General features: G+C 45.2%; 1 protein-coding gene across 1 annotated transcript in view; it reads left to right on the top strand.

Annotated features, from left to right (window-relative positions):
- The window catches only part of LOC122806154 (ubiquitin-conjugating enzyme E2 Q2-like), an 800789-nt gene that overhangs the window by 608242 nt on the left and 165739 nt on the right, over nt 1-26808 (top strand). Inside the window, exon 7 of the mRNA XM_044076390.1 lies at nt 13443-13451. Coding sequence (XP_043932325.1) covers nt 13443-13451 — 9 coding nt within the window. The remainder of the gene's footprint in view (nt 1-13442; nt 13452-26808) is intronic.

A 26808-nucleotide genomic window follows, 5' to 3' on the forward strand; every position in this document is an offset into this window, starting at 1 on the left:
CCAGGGCTAAAGCAGCCAAGACTACTAAATCAGTGCCTGTTAAACCCCCACATCCAGGCCCTCTTCTAGTTCTCAAATGCTTTCTTTGGCAGAAGATTTAATTTCTTTAATTAGAGGATCTCAATCTCACCCAGACAGGGCCTCTCAGCCCCAGAGAAGAGACCTAGGGCAGAGCCCCCTGAGCCAGTGTCTTCTGATGATTCTGCTGATGAATCAGACATAACTGACCAGCCAGAGGCTCCCTTCTCCAATTTTGAAGATTCTGATGCTGAAGAATCCATTCCAGCTGCTTCCCCACCAGAAGAATTCTCCTTTGGGGAAACCTTGCATGCCATGCGAGAACAGTTCCAATGGCAGCAACAGGATTTTTCAGACTCCAGAAAAAGACTTAGGACCTTTCTGCACCTCCCACAGCACAGGCCCTTAGCTATACCTCCTGTTCTCTCTGTGGTGGATGATGCTTTCAATGATGTTTGCTCCGCTCCAGACTCTTTACCCGCAGCCCCTGCCAAACCAGACAGATTTTACAGGGTGCCAGATACTCATCACCACCTTTACAAGGCCCCACTTGCAGACCCAGAAACTATATCCCAGGGTCCCAAGGCAGTAGCCGCGACCACAGCTAAAAACCCTATTCCTTCTGAAAGGGAAGCAAGGTCATTAGACAGATGGGGTAAAAGGTCTACACTTCAGCTACTCTCTCAGCTAGAGCTTTAAACTGTCAGTTTCACATGATACAATACCAAGAGTTTATGCTTGATCAGTTAACTAAAAAACTAACCACTGATGAATCTCTTGATAAGAAATATGTATTAGAGATGGTAAATAACATACAACAGGTTAGCAACCATTCCTTAAAATGTGGCTATGATGCACTGGAGGCTTCATTTAGATCAGCCATGACAGGCACAGTCATAAGAAGGCATGCATGGCTAAAGGAACAAGCTTTACCGGATCATGTTAAAGCTAAGTTGCTAGATGCTCCTATGGACAAGACAAGTTTGTTTGGTACACCTGCCCAGCAGGTTATGAAGAAAATGGAAGAAAAGGCAAAATCTGTTCAAACTGTTAAAGATTTCTTGCAGGTTCAACCCCCAAGGTTTAGCAGGAACTGGTCTGCCAAAAATTGGTCCTTTCCTGACTCCACAAAATTTCAAAGGGGCAGGAATAGACGTTCCAGAGGCAGAAACCAACCCAGAGGAGGTGCCTACAGAGGACGACAGTGGCAAGGTAACAACAGAGGCACAGACACAGCCACTGCCACTACATCAGCACAACCACAGTGACTTAATCCTAAATCCGCCTACCAGGGAACAAATAGCAGCTCCTCTAGGCGGAAAGTTAACCTTATTTTCAAAAAACTGGCACTACATAACAAAAGACAAGTGGATTTTACAAACCATAGATCAAGGTTGCCGGTTTCACTTCCACACTTTACCAGTCAAAAGAGGAATGCCAAATCTACCTCCAAATCAAAAAACAGAGGCTCTACGCCAGATAATGGAGTTAGCAAACATGAGAGCTGTGGAAAGAGTGCCAACAGCAGAACAAGGAAAGGGGTTCTATTCCAGACTATTCCTAGTTCCAAGAAAGGAAAAAAGTTGGAGACCAATTCTCGACCTGTCCACCTTAAATACATACATCATTGTCCCAAAGTTCAAAATGCTGACCCTACAGCAACTTCTTCCCATGCTGGGCAAGGAGTCTTGGCTGGTAACTCTAGATCTCAAGGAGGCATACCTGCACGTCCCCATTCGACCAATCTGCAGAAGATACCTCAGATTTCTTGCAGGATCAGAGCACTATCAATTCTCAGCATTGCCCTTTGGCTTATCTACTGCCCAGAGTATTCACAAAATGCCTGGCATCAGTAATCGCCATTGCAGACTACAGGGAATTCAAATTTACCCATACCTGGACGACTGCCTGCTACAAGGGGACAACAAAAGCAAGCTGACAACAGATTTACAAAGGGTCATTTACTTGCTACAAGGACTGGGATACACAGTCAATTTACAAAAGTCAAGGCTGATACCATCCCAAACAAGGACATTCTTGGGCGTGGAATTGGACACAGTACAACAAATGGCATTCCTGACTACAGAAAAACAAAAAGAACTTCCTCTTTACTTCTTGGCACTAACAAAACTGAACAAGTTAACAGCAAGAAAAGTTCTGCAGGCCTTGGGCTTCATGGCATCATGCATAATCTTGGTCCCATTTGCCAGACTACATATGAGGAAACTACAGTGGTACCTAAAGAATTTATGGTCCCAACACAGACACAGTCTAGAAACAGAAATCCCACTAATTCCATGCCTAAAACAGGAGTTCTTATGGTGGGCTCAGGCATGCCAGTCAAACCCAGGCCTACCCTTTCGCAGATGTCAACCAAGCCAGACCATCACAACAGACGCTTCAGACCTAGGATGGGGGGCCCACATGCTGGACAAATGCGTGCAAGGATTGTGGACACAGGATCAACTTCACCTGCACATCAATCTAAAAGAAATGCTGGCAGTAAAACTGGCAATCCAAAAGTTCAAACCTTTCCTCAGAGGGCCAGTTGATGATAAGGACAGACAACACCACAGTCATGTGGTACATCAACAAACAGGGAGGCACTCATTCATACCCCCTATGCAGAATGACCTTGGAGCTGTGGACCCTGGCACTCAGCTGCAACATTCAGTTACAGGCAATATTTGTACCGGGGAAAGACAATACTCTAGCAGACATATTAAGCAGAACCACTTCGGATGCCCACGAATGGAAGCTGCACCCGGACATCTTCAAGACCATCTCAAAGAAATGGGGAATGCCACAGATAGACCTATTCGCATCACCTCTCAATCACCAGCTCAAAAAAATTCTGCACAAGGACATTCCACCCACTAGCATGGAAAGTGGACTCACTCTCCTTCAACTGGAAAGGCCTAACAGCATATGCATTCCCACCTCTTCCTTTGATACACAAGGTACTACTAAAAATCAAGGAAGAACGTCCAAGGATAATCCTGATAGCTCCAAACTGGCCAAGACAACACTGGTACCCACTACTGAAGTGCATGTCTCGGAACAATATGTGGCCAATACCCCTGATGCCTTTGATGTTAACTCAGAACAACTACAGCATCATACATCCAAACCTAAAAACGCTGCAACTGACTGCATGGAACATCACATAGCAGCAGCTAATCCAGGACTTTCCCAAAGAGTTAAAGACATTATTCTTGAAGCACGCAGACCTTCAACAAGAAGGAACTATGCTGGAAAATGGAAAAGGTTTGTCATTTGGAGTACGGAAAGAGGAAAAGATGTGTCAAACATAGATATGCCTAACATTCTGGAGTATCTGGCCGAACTTCTTCATTCAGGCCTGTCCTACTCCTCCATCAAGATACATGCATCAGCTATTTCAGCAGAATACAGCTTTGATCCACCTGTTTTTTCGCACCCTTTGCTCAGGCAGTTTCTCAGAGGAATCAAGAATGTAAAACCTCCAAGGAAACCACCATTACCAGCTTGGGATTTAAACTTTGTGCTAGAAAAGTTGACACTATCACCCTTTGAACCAGCAGCAACAGCAGACCTACAACACCTGTCATGGAAAACTGCTTTCCTACTGGCAATTACTTCAGCAAGGAGGGTTTCAGAACTACAGGCCTTAATGGCAGTGCAACCCTTCCTAATCTTCCACCAAGATAGTGTCCATGAGGACTAATCCTTCATTTATGCCCAAGGTGGTATCCAGAGTATCTTTAAACCAGGCAATCCACCTACCTACCTTCTTTCCCAACCCACAAAACAGAGGGGAAAGAATACTGCATACCTTGGATGTACATAGACAGCTACGCTACTACTTGGACAGAACAAAAAATAGCAGAAAGACTGACCAACTTTTTGTAGCCTATGCAACAGGAAAGGAAGGAAAAGCTATTTCCAAACAGACAATCTCCAAATGGATAGGAAATTGCATACGATACTGTTACTCCTTCCATGGAAAACCAATTCCACAGAACATAAGACCTCATTCTACAAGGGCAACGGCCACTACCACAGCCTTCTTACGAGGAGTGGCAACCAAAGACATTATTGAGGCGGCTACTTGGACCTCCGTGCATACATTTGCCAAGCATTATAATTTGCCTCTATATTCCAGATCCCGAGCAGGGTTTGCCACTGCTGTACTGCAAGGGATCCTAAACACACCATAATCTACTTTTATCCTCCTCCCTAGTTGGCTATGGTATTCTACCCACTTGTTATGACTGCAGATGCATCCATGAAGGACATAGTACAGTTTTGTACCTACCATAAATGTAGATGTCGAACTGGATAGCATCTGCAGTCAGGATTACCCTCCCTCCTTCCGCTCTGTGGTACTCCTAGGGTGTTTACCCTCCTAATAGCTAGCTGTTGGGGAGTCTTTATGGTGTATTTGTTTGTATATATGTACATATATGCTTATTGTTGTGTTTACCTCTATCTATTTGGAAACATTGGCATCTATCCAAATTTTACCCTGCAAGAGGGCTACTGGCATCTGGGGCAAGAAACACTGAGGAAAATGGCGTCGGCTGGTGCTTTTATACCCGAAGACCAACAGAGATGACGTCGGGTGGAGTGCGACATCAGCCGAAGCCGGACCCGGACTTTGGAATCCGGCCGACTGCAGGGCTGCCTGACGACAGGACAACCCACTTGTTATGACTGCAGATGCTATCCAGTTCGGACATCTACATTTATGGTAGGTACAAAACTGTACTTTTTGGATGATCTATACTCTGACTCCAGTGTTACCCCTGATACTCTCCCTCCTGCTCCTGCCAAGCCGGACAGATACTACAGAGTCCCTGAAACACATTCTCATTTCTTTAGGGCCCATGCTGTTGATTTAGAAACTATTTCACAGGGGCCGAAAGGGGTTTCAGCTACCACCTCCAAAAATCCTTTGCCTTCCAACAGGGAAGCTAGGTCATTAGAGAGATGGGGGAAGAAGGTTTACACCTCCACTACTTTGTCTATGAGAGCTCTCAATTGTCTCTTTCATATGTTTCAATATTAGGATTTCCTGTTAGATGATTTACAGAAAACTTTGGCCTCTCCTGAACCTTTAGATAGGAAGTCTTTGCAGGAGGCTGTACATAACTCTTAGCAAGTTAGCAATCACTTTCTTCAGTGTGGATATGATGCATTGGAAGCTTCATGTAGGGCAGCTATGACAGGGGCGGTCATTCGTAGACATGCATGGTTAAAAGAACAACCTCTACCAGATCATGTTAAGGCAAAACTTCTTGATGCACCCTTGGAAAAGAACAAGCTTTTTGGTACTAATGCTAAAGATGTATTAAAGACCATTGAGGAAAAAGCCAAGTCAGTTCAGACAGTCAAAGATTTCCTCCAGGTTCAGCCACCCAGATTCAGCAGGAATTGGCCTTCAAAAAACTGGTCCTTTCCTAATCCTGAAAAATTTCAAAGGGGCAAAAACAGGCGTGGCCGAGGAAGAGGACAATACAGAGGCTCCTACAGGGGACGACAATGGCAACCAGCAAACCAAAGAAGTGACACAGGGGCTTCTCCTGCCCCACAGGGACAATCCATATGACTTCCCTTTACTTCCGCTAACCAAAGAGCAAACAGAAGCTCCCTTGGGCGGAAAATTATCTCTGTTTTCAGACAATTGGCACAGATTGACAAAGGACAAAGGGATTTTGGACATTATAGACCAAGGCTACAGGTTCCACTTTCATACCTTACCAGGGAAACAAGGCATGCCAAACCTACCACAAAACCAGAGGGCAGAGGCTATCAAGCAAATTTCTCTGCTGGCTCAGATCAATGCAATAGAAAAAGTTCCGCAACAAGAACAAGGCCAGGGGTTTTACTCAAGACTGTTCCTTGTTCCAAGAAAAGAAACTCAATGGAGACCAATACTGGATTTTTCCGCATTAAACACCTTTCTCATACATAGTACCAAAGTTCAAAATGCTGACCTTACAGCAACTCCTTCCCATGCTGGGCAAGGGGTCTTGGCTGATTACTCTGGACCTCAAGGAGGCATACCTGCATGTCCCTATCAGACACAGCTGCAGAAGATACCTCAGATTTCTTGCAGGGCCAGAGCATTATCAATTCTCAGCATTGCCATTTGGCTTATCTACTGCGCCCAGAGTATTTACAAAATGCCTGGCTTCAGTAATTGCTCATTGCAGGCCCCAGGGGATCCAAATTTACCCGTACCTGGACGACTGCCTCATACAAGCGGACGACAAACTGATTTTGACAAAAAACTTGGATTATGTCATACAATTGCTACAAGCTCTGGGATACACAGTCAGCTTCCAAAAGTCAAGACTTCAGCCATCCCAGCAAATAACCTTCTTAGGAGCCAATCTAGACACAACCTCTCAAATGGCTTACCTAACAGAAGACAAACAAAAGAAGTTAGCTCATTATTTCAAAGGTTTGGCAAAGCTCACCCAGATGACTGCAAGGAGATTCCTACAGGCCCTGGGTTACATGGCATCCTGCATTCTCCTGGTTCCATTAGCAAGACTACACATGAGAAAGCTTCAATGGTACCTAAAAAGTTTATGGTCTCAACACAGCAACAACCTAGAGACAGCCATACCGCTCATTCCATGCCTACAAAAGGAATTTCTATGGTGGGCCTCGGTAAGCCAGGCAAACACAGGTATGTCATTCAAAAAACCTCAAATAACACAAACAATGGACCACAGACGCCTCAGACCTTGGATGGGGGGGCGCACATGGAAGGCAGATGTATTCAAGGACAATGGTCTCCAAAGGAAACACATCTGCATATCAACCAAAAAGAAATGCTGGCAGTAATGCATGCCATCGAGGCCTTTCAACAACAACTTCAGCAAGGCCACCTGCTAATATGGACAGACAACACCACTGTCATGTGGTACATAAACAAGCAGGGGGGCACCCATTCTTACCCCTTTTGCAGACTCACAATGAATCTTTGGGAAAAATCACTGAGTTTAAACATACAGTTGCAATCCCAGTTTGTTCCAGGCAAAGACAGTGTGCTGGCGGACAGCCTAAGCAGGAATTTCCTAGACCCCCACGAGTGGAGGTTGCATCCAGAAATCTTCATACGACTCACCTCGACATGGGGCAGGCCAGAAGTAGACCTATTTGCCTCCCACCTCAATCACCATGTACAAAAGTTCTGTTCAAGGACATATCATCCACAAGCATGGAAAACAGATGCTCTCTCATTCAACTGGAACTTCCTAAAAATTTATGCATTCCCACCTCTGCCACTGATGACCACAGTACTACTGAAGATCAAAGCAGAAAAGCCAAAGGGGATCCTAATAGCTCCAGACTGGCCAAGACAACACTGGTACCCACTACTACGGAGCATATGCCACAACAAAAAATGGGCCCTTCCCCAATGGCCCCATCTTTTGACTCAAAACAACTTCAAGACAGTACATCCCAACATTCAGATGCCCCAGCTAACAGCTTGGGAGATTCCTTGAATAACCTCAATCTATCTCTCTCCAAGGAAGTTCAGCGGATATTAACAGAAGCCCGCAGACCATCCACCAGGAAGGGTTTATTCAGCAAAATGGAAGAGATTCAGCATTTGGAATACCAGCAAGGGTCATGATGCATCATTACTGAACATCCCACTCATCCTGGAATACTTGGCGGATATGCTACAGAATGGACTCTCATATTCTTCTATAAAAATACATGCTTCAGCTATTTCAGCTAGATACAACACTGATCCACCTGTGTTCTCACATCCTTTGTTAAGGCAATTTCTTAGGGGAACCAAGAATATCAAGCCACCAAGAAAGGCCCCAGTACCAGCTTGGGACCTCAACTTTGTCCTAGAAAAACTGACTCTCCCCCCCTTTGAGGCAGCAGCTTCTGTGGACTTACAATTTCTCTCATGGAAGACAGCTTTCCTGTTGGCAATTACCTCAGCAAGAAGGGTTTCGGAACTACAGGCCCTAATGGCAATACCACCGTTCATAACCTTTCATAGAGACAGGGTCTCCTTACGAACCAACCCTAGTTTTCTGCCAAAAGTGGTATCTAGGGTTTCTTTAAATCAAGCAATTCACCTACCTACTTTCTTTCCCAATCCTGAAAACAAAGGGGAAAGACTGTTGCATACCTTGGACATTCACAGACAACTTCGCTACTACCTGGACAGAACCAAGGCCAATAGGAAGTCTGATCAGCTTTTTGTGGCTTACGCCCCTGGAGTACAAGGAAAAGCAATTTCCAAACAGACTATCTCAAAATGGATTGGACATTGCATCAGATTTTGTTATTCCTTCCATGGAAAGAGTGTACCAGCCAATGTCAGACCACACTCTACCAGAGCTATAGCCACCTCTACAGCATTCTTAAGAGGGGTGCCTACAAAAGACATTCTTGAAGCTGCTACATGGAGCTCCGTGCATACATTCTCCAAACACTACAACCTCCCTTTATATTCCAGATCCAGAGCAGGCATTGCTTCGGCAGTCTTGCAGGGATTGATAGCTACACCATCCTTTTCTTAGAGCATTCCACCTCCCCCAGCTAAGCTATGGTATTCAACCCATATGTTATGACTGCAGTTGCATTCTTGAAGGACATAGTACAGTTTTGTACCTACCATAAATGTAGATGTCCGATAGATATGCAACTGCAGTCGGGTTTTCCCTCCCTCCTTCCCCTCTATTCCTAAGGTCCACTCCTCTCCCTGTTATCCTAGCTGGGGATATCTGTTATGGTGTATCTGTTTATTACTTATTTATTTGTCTGGAAACCTGTTTTTGTCTTCCAAATTGATTACAGCCTTCCTTGGAGGGCACCTGGCATCTGGGGCAAGAAACACTGAAGAAGATGGCGTCGGCTGATGCTTATGTACTCCTGTCGCTCTGACGTCTGAGAGAAATGCGACATCAGCCGACGTCGGACCCAGACTTTGGAATCCGGCCGACCGAGGGCTGCCTGAGGCAGGACAACCCATATGTTATGACTGCAGTTGCATATCTATCGGACATCTACATTTATGGTAGGTTCAAAACTGTACTTTGTGACTCAATCAGCATATACATAATGTGTATCTTCAGTGCAGAAACTTGCTTTGTCTGTGATAATTCCCCTACCTCATATGTAAATGGTAAGCAGTCGTCTGTGACTTGGGGTTCCCATGCTTTATACATCACACCTTTTTCTTCATCTTCTGTAGCTGAACAATCAGTTGAAGTTACAGTGAGGCATCAGGATATCTGCATAATTAATGCATCACCACAGCATGGTACCTGGCAGCTCAGCTTGCACCCTCCTGTACTAATAGCCAAACTGATTGATTGTTATTCATCAGGTTTCAGAAGTTATGCACTTGTAGATGCTAAGATACGGGAATGGTGTCTGATCTGCTTATTCGTTTGGTCTTTAAGTTGAGTGAAACTCTCAGAAGTGAAGTCTTTATGCATTGTGCTTTTCCCCCTTCGCATACTGCTTGTATTTTTATGTTACAGCTCAGGAGTTTATAATTTAATGGTACACTTGACACCCTTTCCTTCTGATACAGCCATAGCCCATCCATGTGTTACATATGAGTGGATGTTTGTGTTTAATCCTTCGAGGTGTTGTCATTCCAATTTCTCTAGTGATGTTTAATGCCATTCGTATGTATGTATATATATATATATATATATATATATATATATATATATATATATATATATATATATAAATGTATGCATATATAAATGTATGTATACACATATATATAATATATATATATGTATGACATGCGTGTATACTATATATATATATATATATATATATATATATATATATATATATATATATATATGCCAAACATGGCACACATGCAATACACAGATGACTTAACCATCATCTGCTCAGCCCAGTCCCTACCCAACTGCAAAAAGTCACACAAGGAAGCCTTTTCCTCTGTTGAAACTTGGTTATCCGATGCCCAATACTCAACCCAAACAAAACTATACTCATCTTCCAACTCACCAAACCTACTTTAAACAACTCTCACTTTAACATCACAGCAAAAGACAACACCACTATACACCCAACGGAACACACCAAATTGCTAGGAGTGGAAATAGACAAACTAAAATTTGACATTCACAAATCCATGACCTCAAAAAAAGTCCACAAAAAACTAGGAGCGTTATACAGAAATAAGCAACTTCTCACCAAAGCAGCAAAGATTTCAGTAGCAAATTTTCCCACCTTATCTCCACCCTACTTTATGCCTCTCCAATATATACAAACCTAAGGCAATGCAATCTAAACAAGCTCAAGACCTCCTACAACAAAATCGCCAAATTCGCCACAGGGGCTTCTTACTGTAGTCACCACTGTCTCTCACTTGCTGAATTGGGCTGGCTAGAACTCCATCACCTCTTTCAGTGGTATCAGCTCGCCCTTGCCCACAAACTAGTAAACCATCCACTAAAAGTCTCATCCCTCCAAAATCTACTCCAACCCTGTCGCACCACCAGACCACTAAGATCCAGCAACAAAAATCACTTACAGGTCACTAAAGCCAATAACACTGCTGGAGAAGCACTATTCCCTTGCGCCATAGCCAAATTATGGAACTCCCTCCCACCCACAATTACCTCTGTGCCATCATGCACCCACTTCAAAACTTTACTAAAAGTGCAACTAAACACATGCTGGCTATGCCCTTGCAACTCCCCCTCTAATATCACGCACCCCATCCATCCACTACCTTTTCTTTCCACCCTACTAACTACATTGATTATAGCAAGCTCAGATGCTCATAAGCCTAACTACTACTTATACAGCAGGAGCTTATTGTTTGGTTTGGTTTAGGTTCATAGGTAGGTACTAGGCCAGCAGGAACTTCTTATTCTAACAATTGTTAATGTCTGTTATGTACTTCACAGATGGTAAAGATTCTAGTTGTCTACTGATGTACTGTGTTCATCTGTAACTATGTTTGTAATTTTTAATTGCTATGTAGATCAAATTGTTACTTGCTATGTAAATCCAATGTAACTACTGTCTGTAATATTTTAGCTGTGGAGCTTTTCTCCAAGGGGCTCCGCTGAAAATGGACCTATGTCCAGTCGGATACTCCCGGTCAACAAATGTAAATAAAATAAGTATATTTTTTTATACATATACCTAGGCACGCCTGCATATGTATATCTTTATATTTGTGTATGTGTGGCCTAACTGAACAGCTCATGTACAGATGTCACCCAGGGGAAAGCCCCAAATATGCACAGAATATACACTATGTAATACATTATCAGTGCAGTATTACTGTTCATTTAAAAATCAATGTGAGACTATCAGAGAAGGCATATGGATGTAGTTCTAGAATAATTTTGTACAGTTAATCTAAGGGAGATGCAAGTTAGTAAACTGATTTGAATAGCAGTGTAAAACCAAATACAAATCAGTCAGAACTAGAATAGATATTTTTCCATTTTTTTTCCTTAATTTTATATTTAGCCACAAAATAAAATGAGTGAACATCCAACATTTGCATATGCTTTATTAAGTACAGTTTCTTAGGAAATACAAATTCATATCAAGCAATATGAACCAATAGATCATAGGCACTTGTGTACTAATTTACACACACACACACTTTTGTGCAACTGACAGACTCCTTTGGTTCTTCACTTCAGGAAGACAGGAGTGATCAAGTTAAAAAAAAAAAAAAAAAAAAAAATTATAAAAAAATGTATTTTATGGGATAAGAGTTACTAAAGCGGAGTACTGCATATGTCAGGAATGAAACAAGTGTTTTGCTGTTCCTCTATCTATGCCCACTATTGCTGTCTAGCTAATGGCTCACTAAAAACTTTACCTGTCATTCAAAGGCCGCTGTTGCTGTGGTATGCAAGAGAAAAATGTCATGACAGTTGCCTCAGATGTCAATTAATGGGATTTGTACTTAAGGGGTAAATAGAGTTTCTCAGTCCAAATTAGGTCTGCAACAGTAGAATAAGAAAAGGTGGTTTCAATTTTTTTTTTACCTACTGATGCATCATCAGTGTGTTATGCTAGAGGACATCAAGGTTTTGCCCAGCAACAGATGCCAGTCACATCAGACCTATAGTTATGTGAAATTAGAAAACATGCGAAAGATAACTTGTGGTTAGTACGATTTGTAATCAGGGAACAGCAGAGTTTTGTCTGCATCACCTCCTTCAGAAAGGGCACTGTGTGGTGCATCACACAAGAAAAATTACTAACTGGTAGTAGTCACTGGCAATTGGCAATGTTCTATAACTTGTTAAGAATTAGATAGAAAAACAGATCCTGTCATGGGTGCATTGATTCACCCACATGGGAGACTAACACTGTACTTGAGTTGTGGGGTCCTTCTACTTAGGCTGCACTAATTCTTCTAATGTTTCTGGGACTTTGAACCACCCATGGTTCTTACCAAAGCAGCTTTCTTGGGACCTTCTCATCTATATTATCAAAATATAGGAATGAGCATCATTTGGATTTTCCTCATCTCTACCGTCTCATCAGCTGTATCATTCCCAACAATGGGTCAGTTGTGCTGCATCCTGATCGGAATACGTGCTGCTCATCACCCTCGTTATATTGTACTACCCTGTGTATCCATTTATCAATCACCTTCTCCATAAATTTCATGCAGTGTGACAGGATTTTGATGACTCTGTATGGATCACAGTTGTGGATGTCCCATTTCTTCTTGTAAGCTGGCACAAGTACGGTTATCCTACAGTCCCCTGGTATACTCCGTTCTCTCCACGCTGCTACAAGTAGCTTCTGGAGCCAATTCTCTCCTTTCTCAGCAAGCATCTTTATCATATCCACTGTGACATTTTCTGAGCCTGCAGCTGTACACGACTTGAATTTCCTTAGCGAAAGTCTTGTATCTCATAGGGTGGTATCCTGTTCTTCTCTTGTATCCTGTTTCTGGGCCAGTACAGCATCTGTGGTGGTTATCGTGATTGGTAAGCTGCTGTAAGCACTCCCTCCATCTTCCTTTGTCTTGCGGACAGAAGAGCATGTTGTTGCTGGCATCCCTCATGAAGTGTGTTGGTCAGTCTTCTTTGTCTGGATGTAGTAGACTTGCAATCTGATGTTGCTTTGCAGCACCTACAAGAGTCTGTTTGCATTTGCAGGTCTAGTGCCTCCAATGGCCTGTTCTGTGCTAATGCGACTTCTTTCTTACCTCCCTTGGTAGTCAACCTCTATTCCTTCCTACCCTGGGTGGTCATGCCAATATCCCAGTTTTGTCAGGACTCCGTATTTCTTTTGCATAGATCCAGGACTGCTGCATTACTCCACACTCTTTTCTTTAGTACTTTATGGACATACATAGCCAGTCCACAACTCATTTCTTTAGTCCTCACACATGCAGATTTAAGATGCAGCCATTCTTCAAGTACACCTTTGTCCACCTCTTCCTGGGGAGCTGGAGGCCTGACTGATTCATTGAACTGTTGTACTTTATCCTGAGTCAACTGCCTGGTTATCACCCTGGTCTGTTTTGCCATTAGAGCCATCTTTGGCCACTGATTGCAGCTAATTTTGTCAACCAGTGGTTTATGCTGTGGGCCAAACGGTTCACAGAGGATGACTGTGCAATCTATGATTATTCCCCAGTACCCTTTCATCACTAGAGGAAGTGTGTCTGAGTTGTATATTGGCCACTCTTGTACATGGACTTGTGACTGTCTTATTGAACCATGTGTTGGCTGCTATCAAGTTATGATGACCCACCCATAAGGAGCCAGGCATTGCTGATGTCCTGTTCTGCCTGTCACCATAAGTGCATTCAAGTCACGCAGTATCAAAACAGATTCATGATATCATGCTTTATATATTAAGTCCTTCAGCTGATGTCTGACTGCACTATTTGACTTGCTATCACAAACCTGCAGTGGGCCATAGTGCAGTATTCATAATGTCAGCCTATCATTACACTGGAGTCTTGATTGCCATGAGTCTCATCACTAATTCTGAATTGATGCCTCACTGCCTTCTGAATCCTTTCTCTCACCACAATTCACAGATAATTTCTAGCCTGTCCTCCCCCAGAGTAGTAGACTGTGGATCCCAAGCCAAGTGCCTTGCCTGCACTGCCCTTCCAACTTGTCTCCTGGAAATCTTGGATGCCTATACTCCACCTTAGCATCATGTCATCCATTTCCAAGCTGCGCCCTGTCAGTGAACCTTCACCAGGCTAGCAATTCACAGTTCATGTTTGGCAGGTTCATAGATTGTGTGTCTAACAGTTGCCCAGCACAGCTACCAAAGGTAACCCAGGACAGGTAAATACAGAACTGCCAGCTGGTAGCTTACTGCTCAGTGGCTGCTGAGTTGTATGGCTGGCACACAGACAATAGTGGGCACATACCAAGGCCTTTGATACCATTCCTCACTCGGGGAATTATTGATAAACTCACCAAACTAGGCATCAAACCCTGTATCACTAGGTGGGTTGCAAATTAGCTCACAGATAGAACACACAGTGTGAAAGTAGTGGACTCCAAGTCAGACTGCCCACGAGTCACGAGTGAAGTCTTACAGGGATCGGTACTGGGTCCTTTCCTGTTCGGCATCTACTTCTCAGAAGTCCAGGCCAACACATAGGGACTCTGGCTGACCAAGTTCACAGATAACTTTAATCTGGAAGCCATTATTAACTCCCCAACTGATGCAGGCATCCTACAGAAAGGCCTCACCAAGACCAATGACTGGTGTCGAAACCATGGCCTTAAGCTTAATGCCAAAAATGCATCATCATCCCCTTTGGTAAAAACTCAGTTCCCACTAATTACAACATCGATGGGAGCCTACTGAGCACTGAAGGCGTTATAAGAGATCTGGGGATGCAGGTTGACAGCAACCTCTCCTTCGACCACCACATTGTGGCTGTGGTTAGGAAGTCCTGTGTGGCACATCTCATTACTAAGAGTTTTGCATCCAGGAAGAAAGAGGTCATAGTCTCTCTCTACCCTTCCCTCATTAGACCAATCATTGAGTATAATGCCCCATGTAGGACATGTATTTAATTCCTAGGATCCTCTTTGTGAGGTACATCTGTGGCCTTTCCAGCTGTTGCAGGTGTCTTGTAAGGTACATCCCAAATGGAGCGTTGTACTCTTAAGATGGGTCTGGTGAGTAGAGGGGCACAATGACCTCTTTTGATCTGGATGCGAACCCTTTTGTGATTAGGTGGGCCACGTAGAAGGATTTTATAACCACTTTGGCAATGTGATTATCAAAGGTGAGATTACTGTCTACTTGGGTCCCCATATCCCTTATTACGTCTTCTGTATTTAGGGGACTGCCATCTATGTGGTAGTTTGTGGGTACTTTGTTTTTTCCAAAGGGGATGACTATGCACTTTTTGGCATTTAACTTGAGGCCATGATTTTGACACCAGGTATCCATCTCAGTGAGACCCCTTTGGAGGATGTCTGTGTCAGCCGGAGAGTCAGTTATAGCCCCTAGTTTGCAGTCGTCTGCAAACTTGGTCAGCCATAGTCGTCCTGTGCTTGCCTGTACCTCTGAGATGTATATGCCGAACAGGAGGGGTCCCAGGACTGTGCCCTGGGGAACACCACTTGTAACCGGTTTAGAGACCGAATTAGCTCCCGCAACTGTCACCATGTGGGCTCTGTCCATGAGCCAGTTGGCAACCCATCTTGTGACGTAGGGGTTTATGTTCAGGCAGGTGAGCTTGTCTATAATACCAGAATGGGAAATGGTGTCTAATGCCTTAACGAGGTATAGGTAGGCTGTGTGTACCACCTTTCCCTTGTCTATAGCCTTGGTAACCATCTCAAAGAAGTCCACCAGATTTAGGAGGCATGATCTGCCCTTAACAAAGCCAAACCAGGTAGGGTCCAGTGTTGGGAGGTTCCCAATGTCTCTGTTAGAGTTCTATGATAATGCGCTCCATAGCCTTGCAGACCAAGCTAGTCAGGCTTATAGGGTGATAGTTCCCGGGGTCTGTTGTAGCTCCACCTTTGTGGAGCGGAGTAACTGTTGCTGTGCACCACTCTATGGGTATGTAGCCTGTGGAGAGGCTGAGTTTGAACAGTGCGTTTAGGTGAGGGGTTAGTTCATCTTTGAGCTCGTGTAGGACGCAGCCTGGGACACTGTCTGGTCCCATTGATGCTGAGTTTTTGGCTTTGGCGAGGGCTGTTTTAACCTGAGTGTCTGTGATTTCAGGGACTCTACATTCTTCTGGTATGATTATGGGCCCTTTTGGGGGTGAGAGGGGGGTGAAGTTTGCGTTGAACCCGTCTGCCAGGATGTTGGCAATATGGGTCGGTTCAGTGTATTTTGTGCCATTCTGCACTAACTCTGAGCAGATCTGAGCATTGCCACTTAGATTCTTGACACAGCTAAAGAATGCCTTGTGGTTATCTTTGAAGTCCTTGGCAATTTTTCTTTCAAAGCTCACCTTGGATGATTTTATGAGGGATCATAGTTTTTTGCTGATACTGATCAGGGATGTCTTCCCTTCTTGGGACTTTACTCTTTTTCTGTACTAGTTTCCTCCTTCTGTTGTATAGCTTGTTTATGGCAGGAGTCCACCAGATAGGTTTCTTTTTCTTGGAGGAGTGAGTCTTGGTTTTGCTTGGGATGGCATGATCCATGCGTTCTTGTAGCTGCCCGTAGAATGCATTAGTAAAGGATTTTGCAGCTTAGACAGTGCTATCCTTCAGCATGGGACTTTGAAACTTTCCACCTCGGTCTTAAGTAACGTGAAGTTTGCTTTTGAAAAGTTTTTCATGTTGGCTTTCTTGTCCGTGGGGTGGGGGCGAAATATGGATATCCAAAGTGATTTGTTTATGGTCAGATATAACCAGCGAGGGGCTGACCTCTGGTGTGGAACACCGGTTGCCCATGTTGGTGATGACCAGGTCCAATATGTTGTCACCTCTGGTGGGAGTATTGACCAGTTGAGCCAGGGCATTTGAGTTTATAAATTCTAGGAAAAGTTGGGCAAGGGAGTTAGTACTTGATTCCAGTGGAGTGGACTTGAAGTATCTCTACTACGGTATGCATTTTCTCCATCTGATGAAGTTTTTGGAAACGAAAAAGCAGTGTGCTGAATTGCTTTAATGTGAATTTTGGTGGACTGAAAAGTCGTTTTAATCATTTTTTCTATGCGAATTTTGGTGGACTGATAAGTTGTTTTATGCATTTTACTTGATGGACTGAAGAGTCGTGTATTAATTAAACTATAGCTTGCAGACTAGGATTTGTGCCCTCTTCGATCTGTTTTGGTGCTTATTGGTTATTTTCGGAACAGTGATTCTGCTTTGGTTTGAGTTAGTACTTGAGTAGTTCTCCCAGTTAATGTTTGGGTAATTGAAATCACCCATTATTAGGGTGTTTGGTAGGACCTTTATGTTTCCAGAAACTCGGAATGGGGGTCCTGGGACGTGGTGGGTGATCTGTAGCAAGCTACAATTTGAATTGCATTTTTGCCCATTGTTAATTGCACGTGGATGAACTCTGAAGCATCGTGCTGTGCCACTAACCTGGAGGCGTGGGTATCCTTGATGAATATGGATACGCCCCCGCCTTTTGTATTTCGGTTTGGGTTCTGTGGCCGAAATGTATGATATGAGTTGTAGCCTGGTAGTGCTGGGGTGCTCTCTGGAGCCTTAAACCAGGTTTCTGTTACTGCACATATATCGATTTTCTCCATACTGAGGAGTGCCTCAAGTGCATGCATTTTGAGGTTTAGACTTCTGACATTGAGTAGCATTACCCTCAGTTTTTTGTTACTTGTGCTATTTACAGCGGTGGGTTTGTCTTTTGAGCCTTGCCTAAAAAAGGCACTATGAGAGTGGCAATAGCCTTGGCAAGTATTCGAAAGCCTAAGGTTGACAGGTGCAAGCCATCTCTAGCGAAGCAGCTTGGCTTGTCAAGCATGTCATCCCAGGCGGATAGACACTGGATCCCCTTTGAATGACACCAGAAACTTAGCCAATTGTTGAAATCTAGAATTTTTTTCTTTATACCGTGGTAACATTCTTGGTGAGGGCAGGATGTTGGTCAGGGTCATACCGGCCTGGGCTACGTGATCAGAGAGCTCTTCCATGTCTCCATGTAGTCCAGGGAGGTATGGCTCAGGTCATTCACACCACATGGACAATGACAGAGTCATATTTGTACTTGTTCTGGAGTGACCTGAGTGCTTGTGTTATGTGGCGGATCCTGGCACCCGACAGGCAGCTAACAGTAACCTTCTCCTAATTCAGCCTAGTGAGTGGGACGTCAGTGTGCCTGACTTTATAGTCACCTATTACTAGTATGCTGGGTATGTTATTTTGCCTTAAGGGCTGTGATTGCATGGCACACTGGTTTTGTGAAGTATGTGTTTCATGTTTTGTGTTGGGGGGGGGGGTGGAGGTTGCTTGGATGTTTGCTTTGGAGGTCTCTGTTGGTTGTGTAGATTTTTATTTAGAGCCTCTGAGTATGTTTTCTTGTATTTGTGTGTTTTATACCGGTGCTGGTTTAATGGGTCTATGTAAGACTGGTGGTGTGATGCAAGTATTTCCCTTCTCCTCTTGACTGTCTGATCCAGTCTTGGGTTGAGAGAGCTTAGCCTCTAGTTTGGCTGTATAACTGCATCTCTCTCATGTATTAGTGTTTGGTGGTAGGAGGAGTGGGTTGTCAGTGTACATAAGGCAGTTGTAACATTGCCTCAAAATGCCCAGATTCACCAGTTGGACTGGAGAGTACACCTGAAACTGCTCTTTGGACATGCCTGGATAGGTGCAGGGAACTGTTTTACTGGATGGCTAGTAAGGTCAAATAGAGAGCCTTGTCCTTCTGTACAGTACAGGAGGGGTCTAGTGCTAGGGTTTATAAGTGCTTGCTATAAGTTTTGAGCAAGTGCCGGGCTGAGAAATGAATGGCTTGAGTGCTTAAGTTGAAAGTTTGTCTAGTTCCAAGGGAAAAATTGAAGAGGAGTCTTTGCGGAGACAGGAATAGTTTTACCCTAGCTAACCAGTGCTGCCCGGCGTGCAAAACCGGGGAAATATGGTATTTCTAGCAGGGAAATGAAAGAGAGAGAAATTAGCCCAAAATGGCCAATAAACTACTAATTTCTGGGCTGAAACCACTCCTCCAGGGACAGATGGGTTGCTCAAAGCTCCCCTCTGTCGCAGGTGAACAGAGAAACTTCCTTCCAAGGTATGGGCAAACACAGAGATTTGTAACACAGCCCTGAATTCAGCACTAACCTGAAAACTGGACTATACTAGCTTAGAAAGGCGGGAAACAAGTATATTTTTTTTTTTCAGAAAATAAAGCAGATACACTCAAAACAACAGTTTAAAAGCACAGAAAATGGATAATTATTGTTATACATCACAGATCAGAGTTGGTCAATGCCCCCAGTAATAAAGTAATAAGAAACACAAATACAGTAAAAGCAGATGAATCAAGTACAATTTTATATATATATATATATATATATATATATATATATATATATATATATATATATATGTGTGTGTATGTATAAAACTGATTTAAACAAGTTACCCAGTTAACCAGAAAAAAGCTCATAACTGAGCCCTGTTACAGCAGTCTTCAATCAGACAAGTTCTAACTGCACACCCCTGCTTACTAGGGTGCAGGGGAACCTTCTCCAAAAAAAAAAGATGGCCTGGATGAGTGCCTCAAGTTATAAAAACAAAGCTAGATTCAGCAGGCCTGAATCCTGGTCTATGCTACAGCAACAAGGCGCACCAATTTCAGAAAGAAACGGTTCAAATAAGCAGTCACAATAAGCCTGGGACCAGAAATTCCCAGCTCAGAAGGGCAGAATCCAGCCTCTCCTCCTACAAGAGTGCAGACCACAAACTTTCTTAATGTAGAATAATTGGCTTGAAGCCCCCAAGTGCTTAAGCCAGAACTAATACACTTTTAGAATTGCAGACACTGGGCCTTCAGTCAGTGTTTTGCATTAGTATGCATTTTCTGAAGGATTTAGTCTTAAACTCAAACGTTTATCATGATTTAATGACTTCAATCCTCAGCCCTGAGTTCTCAAGTGCTTCGGATTATGCGGAATGCTCCGCATTTAATGAAGAGCGAAGCCACTGTTCTGCTGTTCTGCATTGAACAGCTGTGGCTCCGCTACAAGGCTTTTTATTGGTTTGTGTACCGCAATTACTGCCAGTCGGCATTGCGGTATACAAACCAATGCATAGCTCGTCTACCCTTCCGCGTTGGCTAAACTCTGCATTTTTTGATTGGCTCATAGACTGCATTTACGGCCAATCGCAAACTCTGTCTACGAGCCAATCAAGTAGGGAATCTGAGGAGGATTGGAGCCAATGAGAGCTCCCAAATAGAGACCAATCATGATCCTGGAAGCCTTTTCGTGCCAAAATAATGGCTTGAAAAAGGCTTCCAGGAATCAGGGGAATTTTACTTGGGCGATCGTTGGTGACAGTGTTACACACTAGGCTGGAAGAAGGAAGGAGCAGGCCGGTGCCAGTTGCAGTCTCCAGATCGAAGACATCAGGGCCGGGGAGAAGAAAGAAGACGGACAGGAGTCGGTGGAAGTTAGCCTGCCAGGAGAGGTCACTCATTGAGTCCGTTTGCGGTGTAGAGCATTTTCACTTTAAAGTCCTGGTTGTGGCCCGAAGGAGGGGCAGAGATTTGAGTGTGCATGTCTGAATGTTTTTAAGGACTGAAAATGGATAGGCAGCGTGTTCATTAGGAGTTCGGCAACAGCAGCTGCAAGCTTTCTTAAGTTTTTATTGGAAGACTGTTATTGCAGTCGGATACAAGGGGAGATACAAGGGGAGATTAAAGTTAAGAGGATTCCAGGAATCAGGGGAATTTTACTTGGGCGATAGTTGGTGACGGTGTTACACACTAGGCTGAAAGAAGGAAGGAGCAGGCCGGTGCCAGTTGCAGTCTCCAGATCGAAGACGGGGCCGGGGAGAAGAAAGAAGACTGACGGGAGTCAGTGGAAGTTAGCCTGCCAGGAGAGGTCACTCGGTGAGTCCGTTTGCGGTGTAGAGCATTTTCACTTTAAAGTCCTGGTTGTGGCCCGAAGGAGGGGCAGAATTTTGAGTGTGCGTGTCTGAATGTTTTTAAGGACTGAAAATGGATAGGCAGCGTGTTCATTAGGAGTTCGGCAACAGCAGCTGCAAGCTTTCTTAAGTTTTTATTGGAATACTTTTATTGCAGTTGGATACAAGGGGAGATTAAAGGTAAGAGCGCACACACCCGTTGATATAGCAGGCAAGCTAGCAGAAGCAGTCTCATGATCTGTAAGCAAACATAATAACATTTGTATGCTTGTTTTGATATTTTACAGGGTTGTTCAACTGTGCAAATGGCTCTCAAGAAAGAGTAGATGCTACACTGGCATGCACCTAAGAGATTATATTTTTATTTGCTATTATGTGCCCTATGTTAGATGTCTTAAATCCATATGATGAATTAAATATAGAACAAGAAAACTGGGTGAGAAAATCGTTTAAAACTGTAAATATTACTTTATAAATATTGGTGAACCTTTAACATGACATGGTCTTGAAAAAAGCTTCAGTGTAGGAGACAGAATTATAAGAGACTCGGTACTAAATTTTTATGCAAAGGCAACACTTTGACAGAGACGAGCAAGTGGAGCACTGCAGCTGTTAAATACGTAATTAAATTGTATGATGTTATGTGATCCTATCTCGCCTACATTCTGACTGATGGGTTCGGAGCCGATCCCTCGGCTCCGACTCGGCACGCTTATGCCAAAGAGCGAAGTCTCTTATTGGTTGAGCTTACTATATCCCAGGATGCACCACTACCAGTCCCCCAGATCTCGTTTGCCGCTAAACTGCGAAGACGTGGTCTCGAGCTGGCTGAGCTAAGTAGTAATTTTACTAACTTTTTTCTGTCAGGAATTTCTTGTTCTAGTCATAAAAAGCTGTTTTCACGGCTATTCTATCTACTTTGTGTGTGTTTGGACTTTTCAAAGACTTGTGTGATTGGGTTGAGTTTGGTTTCATCTAGGGCCTTCCCGGTCTTTCAACCCTCCTATAACTTACAGGGTTTCGAAGTACCCTTACTATATTGTTACCTAAGCGATAACTGTACTAGGTAGTGTCAGTAAACGGAAAGTTTGTGATTTTTTTCTGTCAAGTTACTGATTCTTTGCCATAATGTCACAAAATCCTAGGCCTTCGGGCTTCAAAAAATGCACCAAATGCAATTTTAAAATGTCCATCACAGACGATCACTCGCTCTGTGTGTATTGTTTGGGTGCTAAACACTTACAGGAGTCATGCAGCGTGTGTCACGCTTTTTCCTCAAGGGTCCTCCAGGAGAGGAAAAATAAATTGATTCTTAAGGGGTTAATTAAACCTTCTTTTGAAGAAGCCTTGGCATCCTCTCCTTCTCCGGCTAAAAAGAAAAGGGCGTCTGTTCCGACCAGTCCGTCGGATCCGACCGCCAAAAGACATAGGCAGGCCTCTCCTTCGGCTCCAAGGACTTCGGAGCCGAGGATGGAACGGTCTGCCTCGATGCCACCAGTCTCGACTCCTCTGGCTTCGGAGCCGATGGCTGGGGCATCGAGAGGCGGGTCACCTTCGTCTGCTCCACTGGTCTCGGAGCCGACAAGGGTCGCCCGCTCAGACACTTCCTCCTCGGCGCCGAAGTCCACCTCGGCACCGATGGAATCTAGTGTGTGTATTCCTTCGGCGCCGATAGTCATCGGGTCACCTCGGAGCCGGTCCCCTAGTCCTTTGGGGCCGTTTGAACGGGTTCGAGACGGCCTCTCCGTTTCCTCTCGGTCTTTGAGGATGTCAGATTCTGACATAGACAGGGTGCTCCAAAGACTGTTCCAGTCCCCAGTCTTCCAAAAATTTGTTTCGGTTCCGACCCAGTTGGCTTCGGAGCCGATGACCCTGGCCCACCCCACTGCCATTCCTCCTCCGACTGCTTCGGCTCCGTCGGAGCAGGTGCTGTTGGAGCCGGTGGAGATCTTGGGGTCGGCTCCGACCCTTACTCCAACCCGGGCCTTCGGGTCCGAGTTTGGTACACGGACTTCTTCGGCTGGACCCGGGGGTGATGTTTCGGGACCTATGCTTTCGGTTCCGAGCCTCCCCCTCGGTGCTTCGGCTGCGGGACTTCCGTCGGCTATCATGGTTCCGGGGACCGGACACTCCCAGGATTCTGGGGGTCCGGCTTTCAGAGCCATGAGGAGTGCCTTGGCCAAGTCCTCTTCGGCCATCTCTCCGGCTTTACCGGCACCTTCCCTGGGCGTGGAGACTGGGTCTTTGGCAGTTCCCCTGTCCGCAGTCAGCGGAGCCCCTGGGCCTGAGGTTACCCCCATTGGGGGTTCCCCTCCTCCTGAGGGTTCTTCGAGTTGTCTTCGGAGGAACCCCAAGGAAGAGATCGTGCAAGAGGAAGCACGTGGACTCCCGAGTCTATTACATCGGACACTGATCTTGATGATGCAGAGGGGTCCCAAGTCATCCTCGGATGATGTCTCATTTGCAGACATCTTAGAGATCCTCAAACAACGAGGTGGCTGGATATCCAAACCCCTCTGCTGATGAGTCAGTGCTCCTCAAGGCCTTTGGGGCTCAGCCCTCCGCCTCCTGGGTGTCTCCGCCCTTGACGAGCTTCTGGATTTAGTTTGTCGAAGGGGGGAACATCCAGATACCGTGGAACCAGTCCCTTCTCGTCCAAATAAATTTTTGTCTGCTCCCCGAGAAGGAGTTCCTCACTAAAGGCGTGGCTGTAGATGCCATGGTGGTGGCATCTGCTACACAACAGGACGTGGCAGAGGCTTCAACGTCCGTCCATCCTCCTAATAAGGAGTCTAGGAGCATGGACAGGTAATGGAAGCGCACCCTGACTTCAGCGGCCTTTACTTTAAGGTCTCTGAATTATTTGGCACATTTTACCAGGCTTCAGAGGAATCTGGTCAAGGAGTTGTCAGATTCCTCTCGGTAACCTACCTGAGCAGCTAGCCCAGTCGGTTAGCTCTCAGCTGGCTATCCTTACGTCAATTTCTAACTCGTCCATGAGGCTCATTTCCTATGCGGCCGAAGGGGCGGGTAGAGCGGCAGGCACAGGCGTGGCTCTCACGGAGACAAGCCTGGCTCCGCTTGTGTCAGTTCGGAGGCCTTCAAGTCTTCCTTCGCCGACGCTCCCTTTGATGGGTCCTCTTTGTTTGGACCGAAGGTTAAAGACACCCTTACCCGCTGTGAGCAAGAGGGAAAAACTTTATCTGCTGTAGGTGCCCGTTATTCCACTCCCTTTCGGCCTTACCCCAAGGCTAAAGGAGGGGGGAAGATGTGGTTCCGCAAATCTCGCAAGTTTTTCCCCAACAGCAGGAAGATTCCCTTCCAGAGGCAGAGGACGGGAAATTTTTCTGGGAGACGCCGTCCCAGAGGCGGCAGAGGGCCCGCAATTCTGGAGACCGCTGAGTCCTTTCGTGGCTCTTCAGCCTCCCACACATCATGAGGGATTGCCCGGCTGTGCTGCTCCGGAGCCAGTCGGGTGTCGTTGCCAAGCACCTAAAAGCCTGGGAGTCAATCACTCAGGACAGATGGGTGCTTCGGATCATTGCCGGAGGTTACACCATCCCATTCACATACTCACCCCACCGTCCAAAAAATCCCGGACCCACCACCCAGTCAAAGGGAAATGGCAGCCGCAGAAGCTTTAAAGCTGCTAGAAAAGGAGTCATCCAACCGGTCCCCACAGACCAGATCGGATCAGGAAATTACTCCAGGTTCTTTTAGTGCCAAAAGACAGGGGACCTGAGACCAATATTGGATCTCAGCAGACTGAACCAATCCGTCACGAAATCCAAATTCGAATGGTCACGTTACAATCCATTCTCCCATTGTTGGAGAAGGATGTTTGGATGTGCTCCATAGACCTCAAGGACGCCTATTATCACATACCGATACATCAGGCGTCCAGGAGGTATCTGCGCTTCAGCCTGGGAGTCAGTCATTACCAATTTTGTGCTCTGCCCTTTGGTCTCACCACAGCCCCAGGGTGTTCACCAAGTGTTTGGCAGTAGTGACGGCTCACCTGAGAAGTCTTGGATTCCAAGTGTTTCCCTATCTGGACGACTGGCTCCTGACTGCCACCACCAGGCATCTACTAATGGACAACCTCAAAGCCACCATCTCCTGGGTGCTACCCTGGGGATTACATTCAATTGGTCAAAGTCTGTCTTGCTGCCCTCTCAACGCATAAGGTTCATAGGAGCAGAGATAGACTCAAAATTGATGCGTCTTTCTTCCTGCCGAAAGGATCCAAACTTTACAGGGCCAAGTTCAAGCTCTGATCTCGAGATCCAAAGCCCCAGCCAGGATGGTTCTACAAGTTTTAGGCTCAATGTCTGCCACGGTTCTTTTAGTTCCTCTGGCAAGATTGCACATGAGGATTCTTCAGTGGCTATTGTCAACTCAATGGTCCTTTCAGGATCTTCCCCTCAATCATCACATCATGATTACGGAAACATGCAAACGGGACCTTCGCTGGTGGCTTCAGAAATCCAATCTGAATCAAGGAAGCCCCTTTGTTATTCCCTCTCCAGTGGTTACCCTGACGACAGATGCCTCCCAGATAGGGTGGGGGGGGCATTGTCTGGGCAGGCTAGTTCAGGGCTCCTGGCTTCCAGACGAAGCTCTTCTCCACATCAATGTGTTGGAGATGAGGGCCGTACTTCTATCCCTACAGGCCTTACACAAGTTTCTTCCTCAGGGCATCATCGCCATCCACACAGACAACATGTCGGTGGTCTGGCATCTGAACAAACAAGGAGGGACCAGATCTTACCCCCTTTGCAGAGAGGCCATGAGAGTGTGGGAATGGGCTGTAGCTACCAACCGCTTCTTGGTAGCGACCCACATTCCGGGAAAATCAAATATATTGGCAGACAAATTGAGCAGGACAATTCTCTCTCCTCACGAGTGGTCTCTAAACCAAACAGTAGCAGCTCAGGTTTTCAGGAGATGGGGGACGCCGTGCTGCGACCTATTTGCAACTCCGCTAAACACCAAGTGCAAAAGGTTCTTCTCCTTGATTCCACATCAGGGAGTACCAGCTATGGATGCTCTAGCACAACCTTGGCCAACAGGGCTACTTTATGCCTTTCCTCCGATTCCACTTCTCTCCAAAGTCATTCAAAAAGCTTCTCAATTGGGGTCCGCAATGATACTGATTGCCCCATACTGGCCTCTTCAGGTATGGTTTCCTTACCTGAAGAAGCATGCGGTGGACGATCCGTGGACTTTAGACCTAATTCCGGACCTGCTAATTCATCAGTCGGGACATCAGCATCAGTCCCTTCGATCTTTGAATTTGACAGCTTGGCTCCTCCACTTCCGACTTTAGTCAGAACTCACACATTAGACCCGGAAGTTGTTCACATTTTATCTTCGGCCCACAAACCCACCACTAACAAATTGTACCTCAGTAAGTGGAAGAGGTTTGCTATCTGGGCTCAACTCAAGGGCTTAGACCCTATCACTGCTCCTATCCCAGAGGTTTTGAAATTCTTAACATCCCTGTTTAATCAAGGATCTTCTGTCTCTACTATTAAAGTCCAACTAGCGGCTATCTCTAAATTCCACAAATCCATGGATCCTCCATTGATGAGCAGCAGACTATGCAAAACTTTCATTAAAGGTGCGGGCCTGTTAAGACCCCCAGTTTTTCATCCTGCGCCTCCGTGGGATCTTGATTTGGTGCTTCGCGCATTAACATCTTCCCCTTTCGAACCGGCTGCTA

Source organism: Protopterus annectens, chromosome 7.part0, assembly GCF_019279795.1.
Source record: "Protopterus annectens isolate FY-2018-M chromosome 7.part0, PAN1.0, whole genome shotgun sequence".
Lineage (NCBI taxonomy): Eukaryota > Metazoa > Chordata > Ceratodontiformes > Protopteridae > Protopterus > Protopterus annectens.